Source organism: Chiloscyllium plagiosum, chromosome 14 (assembly GCF_004010195.1).
Source record: "Chiloscyllium plagiosum isolate BGI_BamShark_2017 chromosome 14, ASM401019v2, whole genome shotgun sequence".
In the NCBI taxonomy this organism is placed as follows: Eukaryota; Metazoa; Chordata; class Chondrichthyes; order Orectolobiformes; family Hemiscylliidae; genus Chiloscyllium; species Chiloscyllium plagiosum.
Window position 1 is genome coordinate 10,045,395 of NC_057723.1, and position 6,497 is coordinate 10,051,891.

At 47.6% G+C, this 6,497-nt stretch overlaps 1 protein-coding gene across 2 annotated transcripts in view; it reads right to left on the reverse strand.

The window, feature by feature from the left end:
- Positions 1 to 6,497, reverse strand: part of LOC122556475 (F-BAR and double SH3 domains protein 2-like) — a 67,341-nt gene that overhangs the window by 10,113 nt on the left and 50,731 nt on the right. For both annotated transcript variants that reach the window (XM_043703139.1, XM_043703140.1), the window contains exons 14-16: positions 6,228 to 6,362; positions 3,480 to 3,563; positions 852 to 1,038 (exon numbers count right to left, since the gene is read on the reverse strand). In XM_043703139.1, the coding sequence (XP_043559074.1) occupies positions 852 to 1,038; positions 3,480 to 3,563; positions 6,228 to 6,362 (406 nt within the window). The remainder of the gene's footprint in view (positions 1 to 851; positions 1,039 to 3,479; positions 3,564 to 6,227; positions 6,363 to 6,497) is intronic.

Below are 6,497 nucleotides of genomic sequence, written 5' to 3' on the forward strand. Positions count from 1 at the left end.
GTGCTGCACTGTCAGAGAGTCAGTGCTGAGGAAGTGCTGCACTGTCAGAGAGTCAGTGCTGAGGAAGTGCTGCACTGTCAGAGAGTCAGTGCTGAGGAAGTGCTGCACTGTCAGAGAGTCAGTGCTGAGGAAGTGCTGCACTGTCAGAGAGTCAGTGCTGAGGAAGTGCTGCACTGTCAGAGAGTCAGTACTGAGGAAGTGCTGCACTGTCAGAGAGTCAGTGCTGAGGAAGTGCTGCACTGTCAGAGGGTCAGTGCTGAGGGGGTGCTGCACTGTCAGAGAGTCAGTGCTGAGGGGGTGCTGCACTGTCAGAGGGTCAGTACTGAGAGAATGGTGCAGTGTCAGAGGGTCAGTACTGAGGGAATGGTGTAGTGTCAGAGGGTCAGTACTGAGGGAGCGCCGCACTGTCAGAGGGTCAGTACTGAGGAAGTGCTGCACTGTCAGAGGGTCAGTACTGAGGGAATGCTGCACTGTCAGAGGGTCAGTACTGAGGGAATGCTGCACTGTCAGAGGGTCAGTGCTGAGAGAGCGCCGTACTGTCAGAGGGTCAGTACTCGGGCTGGATTTTGTGCTCACGTCCTTGGAATAAGAAATCTGAAACTTCTTGCTTCAGAGACAGGATGAAGGTTATTATGGCCCAAGCTCCAAATCAGGTCTCCCCTATATTTCCACAGTGTACAGATGTTTTCGCTGAAACTTTGTGCCTATTAAAGGACCCTTCCTGATTCACCTTCTCTCTCAGTATTTCACAGCGGGCGGTGGGATATGGTTCAGGGGTGGGTGGTAAGAATCCCTGCATTGTGGCCCCAAAAGCACCTTCACAATGGGTTATAGATCAAGGTTTGACCTACCTCCATCTGCTGGCTGCTCTACGACACTGCAAGTCATCAGTTCCTGCTCAGCAGAGCTGTTCGATGAGGAATAAGACATAATGTCAGAGGATGTTACCATGGAGATCTTGCTGGATAGGCTGTTCCCACCTGGAAACTGGAGATACTTTTCAGGCACGTAACCTATTTGACCAGCTTTATTCCGGGCCTGAAGAAGGGATAGACAAAAGTAATTAAAAAACAAGACTGAGGATCATAAGCAAATTTCTCCAACAAGAGCTACAGGGCGAGGCTGACCAGGCTGGGGCTGTTTTCCCTGGAGCGTCAGAGGCTGAGGGGTGACCTTATAGAGGTTTATCAAATCATGAGGGGCATGGATAGGGTGAATAGGCAAGGTCTTTTCCCTGGGGTGCGGGAGTCCAGAACTAGAGGCCATAGGTTTAGGGTGAGAGGGGTAAGATAATAAAAGAGGCCTAAGGGGCAACATTTTCACGCAGAGGGTGGTACATGTATGGAATGGGCTGCTAGAGGAAGTGGTGGAGGCTGGTACAATTGCAACATTGAAGAGGCATTTGGATGGGTATATGAATAGGAAGGGTTTGGAAGGATATGGGCCGGGTGCTGGCAGGTGGGACTAGATTGGGTTGGGATATCTGGTCGGCATGGACAGGTTGGACTGAAGGGGCTGTTTCCATGCTGTATAACTCTATGACTCTATGACTCCAAGAGAAAATCTAACTATCTCCCCTTGACACTCAGCAGCACTACCATCACTGAGTTCCACCACTGGCAACATTCGTTGACCAGAAGCTGAATGCGACCAACCCCCACAAAACAAATACTGTGGCTGCAAAAACAAGACAAGGGCTGTGACAAGTAACCACACTCCCTGACCCCCGAAAACCTGTGGAATATCTACAAGGCACAAGTCTGGAGTTTGAAGGAATACTCCCCACTTGCCTGGGTGCAGCTCCAAAAATACCCAAGGAACTCGACACTGTCCAGGACAGAAAAGAGCACCTTAAACATTCACTCTGTCCACCGCAACGCACAGTAGTAGTAGTGTGCACCACCTACAAGATGAATCACAGAAATTCACCAAGACTCCTTCTACTGCACCTTCCAAACTCACGACTCCACCTCCTAGATTGACAGGGAAGCAGGCACGGGGGTATACCAGCATCTAAAAGTTCCCCTCCAAGCCACTCACCATCCTGACATGGAAATATATACCAGCATTCCTTCAGTCAAAATTCTGGAACTGCCTCCCTCAGAGCATTGTGGGTCTACTTACACCAAGGGAACTGCAGTGGTTCAAGAAGGCAGCTCACCATCACCCGCTCAGGGGCACCTAGGGTTGGACAATAAATGCTGGCCTAGCCACTGGTGACCACATCCCACAAACAAATTTAAAAATTGACCAAGATCTCAGCAAAGAGTTTTGTTGGGTTTGGTGATGAGACGAGTAGCACCTGGTGCATTTAGCAAAGGTGTGTCCATCCTTGGAAAGAACAGAGAGCATGGTCATACCGAATCAAGATTAGAGTGGTGCTGGAAAAGCACAGCAGGTCAGGCAGCATCCTAGGAGCTGGAGAATCAACATTTCGGACAGGAGCCCTTCATCAGGATCTCCCAGTCCTCACTTGGTCATACCGAATGTCAGGGCAGGAATGAATGGGCTGAATTATCTTCTCCTGCTCCTAGTTCTTATGTTCCAGATCTTCGAAACACAGAATCCCTCCAATGTGGAAGCAGGCCATTGGGTTCACACTGAACCCTACAAAGGATATCCCACCAGACCCACCTCCCTATCCCTGTAACCCTGCAGTTTCACATAGTTAATCCACCGAGCCTACACATCTCTGTGACATTTTGGGGCAATTTAACATGGCCAATCCACCCAACATACACAGCTCTGGACCATGGGAAGAAACCAGAGCATCCGGAGGAAGCCCACACAGACACTGGGAGAATGTGCAAACTCCACCCAGACAGTCACCCAAGGCTGGAATCGAACCTGGGTCCCTGATGCCATGAGGCAGCAGTGCTAACCACTGAACCACCGTCACAGATAGTGAGCCCTCCAGGGCTGTATCCAAACATGAACATCCAAAATCTTCACATGGGGCATAACTGACTCACAGCGACCTCCCCATGGCCAATACTGTCTATGTCACTCATTTGGGATATTTTGTACACGGTGTATGGCTCTCCCAGTGCTCCCTTGTCCCTTGGAAGACTGCAGATCAGAAGCTTACATTTGGCTTAAACATCACATTAAATATAACTAACTTTGGATTTTTTTTTGGAGAGACAAATGTGCAGTTGGAATCGGAGGTTGTGTGTATTCAATGAACAGTCATTCGACATTTGTTGATTACTAAAAGAACCTTTCCAGAATTAAATCAGATTTATAAATTACTGTTCACAGCTTGTGGACAACACAAGATCCCAAATCCCAGCTCAGTCAGTGGGAGACCAGCCCTGAATCCCAGCTCAGTCAGTGGGAGACCAGCCCTGAATCCCAGCTCAGTGAGTGGGAGATTAGTCCTGAATTCAGCTCAGTCAATGAGTTGGGAATGGAGCCCTGGATTATTAGTCTGTTGGAAAATGAAGAGGTTCATGTTAGATCACCCTCATTGAACTCACCTTCACCCAATGCTCCATGTCACCATCTTCAATCACTTCCAGCTGCTCTTCTAGAGTGATGGTCAGTTCATCAGACTGTGTGGCCTGTACATAGGAAGATAGACACTGAGGAAATCACTCATTGACATTATAAACTGTGGTATAAAGTTAAAGAAATTATGTGCTAAACTACTAAAAAAAACACTGATGAGTCCCCAGCTAGACTGTTGCGTCCCATTCTTGACACGACAGTTTTATCTTTCTTTGTGTAAAAAAACTTCTGTTCTTTTGTTAGAATTACACTGTCAGCCTCACATGAACATGTTCAGTGACTGACCACGATGGTAATCATATTGCAAACCAAAACCTATGATCCATCAAGCCTGGATTTATCAGGGATTTGACTTAATATTACCATCAGCTGGGATCATAAGAATAGAAGTTCCCTAAAGGGAAGTGGATTAATATGTGAAAAGGATATGTGCTGCAGTGTTAAGGGGAATGAGCAAGGCAGTGGGACTGACTGGATCATTCTTTCAAAACGCCAGCATTGTCATAATGGGCTGAATGGTCTCCTGAGTTTCAAGATTCAAAATCCTGCTCACTCAGCACATCCAACCACTTCCGGTGAAATCACACAGGCAGGGAGTAGATTTGGACTTTGTGGAGAGGTTCCTCATTATCAAAGTGCAAGTGTGAGCGATAGGTATGACATGATCAGGTTGGCAAAAAGCAATAAATACCTGCCGTAAAACAAATCAAAGTAGACAGGTACAGCAAATGTCATCGGTTGGGAAATCCTATCCCCTGCGACACTCTCACTTGGGTGACAGGGTGAATTTGCTTGCTGAAGATCAAGTGGGCATCACAATAGAGATCAATGTCATTCCTGTCCGTGAGAGCTGCTCACTAGAGATTCACTGAATTGGGGTCAGGCAGGAACTCCAGCTGATTGGCCAGCCTGTTCCTAACTCAGTGAAAGATCTTCCTTTAGTACAAACACTGACACAGACCCCAAACTGCAGCCCAGAGTGTTTCTGTCCAGGGGGCTCAGCTCTGCATTCACCTGGTTCATTAGGCACCATTTCTTTTCTTTTTTCAACCATGGGGTGTGGACATCATTGGTTGGCCAGCATTTATTACCCGTCCCTAATTGCCCCCTTGAGAAGGTGGTGGTGAGCTGCATTTTGAAACCGCTGCAGTCCTATGTGCTGTAGGTTGACCCACAATGCCCTCAGGGAGGGAGTTCCAGGATTTTGACCTGGTGACACTGAAGGAATGGCAATATATTTCCAAGTCAGATGGTAAGAGGCTTGGAGGGGAATTTGCAGGGGGTGGTGTGCCCATGTAACTGCGACCCTTATACTTTGACATTGAATCATCAGTGGATTTCGAAGGTGGAGAGGAAGGAGCCTTGGTGAATTTCTGTGGTGCATCTCGAAGGTGGTACACACTGCTGTGACTGAGCATTAATGGTAAAGAGAGTGGATGTGGTGCCAATCAAGTGGCTGCTTTGTCCTGGATGGTATCAGCATTTTGAGTGTTGTTGGGGCTGCACCCATCCAGGCAAGTGGGAGAGTATCCCATCACACTCCTGACTTGTGCCATGTAGATGGTGGAAAGTGGTTGGAAGCCAGGAGTTGTGTTACTTGCTGCAGAATCCCTACTCTCTGACCTGCTCTTGCAATCGTATTTATATGGCGAATCCAGTTCAGTTTCTAGTCAAAAGCAACCCCAAGATGTTGATAGCGGGAGATTCAGTGACGTTAACACTATTTAGTGTCAAGGAACAATGGTTAGTTTCTCACTTATCCAAGATAATTTTTTACTGGTACTTGCATGCCACAAATGTTACTTTTCAGCTCAAATCTGGATATTGTTGTATTTGGATGTGGGCTCCTTCTCTAATTGAGGAGGCACAAATGGTGCTGAACATTGTGCAATCATTGGCTAACTACCCGACTTCTGATCTTATGATAGGGGAATGTCATAGATGAAGCAGTTGAAGATGGTTGGGCCAAGGACACTACCCTGAGGAACCCCTGCAGAGATGTCCTGGAGCTGAGATCAGTGAAGCTCCAACAATCACAAGCATTTCTCTCTATGCCTTTGAGTTAGCAGTCTCCTGGCTCTCAGTCTGACACCTGTTGGTTCAAATTTGACTCCAGAGATAAAATCCATAATCCAGGCTGAAACTCAATTCGGTACTAAGTGAGTGCCACACCGTCCGAGGGTCAGCACTGGGGCAGTGTTGCACTGTCCTAGGGACTGTATTGGTGCGAGTGTGACTCTGTCCGAGTGTCAGTACTGGGGCAGTGCCACACTGTCTGTGGGTCAGTACTGGGGCAGTGCCACACTGTGGGTCAGTACTGGGGCAGAGTTGCACTGTCTGTGGGTCAGTATTGGGGCAGAGTTGCACTGTCTGTGGGTCAGTATTGGGGCAGAGTTGCACTGTCTGTGGGTCAGTTTTAGTGGAGCACTGCACTGTTAGAGAGGCTGTCATTTGAATGGTGTGTGAATTTGTGATCCCATCCACCCTCACAAGTATAAGTGAATATATAATAGATTCCCACATCGATAATTGAAAGAGCAGTGGGTAAAGTTCTTTCTAGTCCCTTGATCATCCGTGAGAGGATTATCTCATTACTATCCCATTGCCTAAGGTATGAGCTGTCGTCTTTAACACAAGATTAAACTGACAATCTCTTAACTCAAAAGTAGTGGGTGACGCACAATGCAGTGGGGTTAGCTGGCCCCTGAACTCCTCACCTGGTAACTGTAGAGAACTTTACAGAGCACCGGGTACATTCGGGGGGAACTGCCAAGGGTTGCTTCACTGCTCTCATCAAAGATCTCATTGGTGTCATCAAATTCCTCAAAATCCGTGAAATCTAACTCGTCAAACTACGAGAAAAACAAATAAATTGAAAATTTAGGCAAACAACTGTAATGGGAAAATAGACAGAGAGAGGGGGAGAGGGGGAGAGAGAGAGAGAGAGAGAGAGGGAGAGCGAGAGAGAGCGAGAGAGAGCGAGAGAG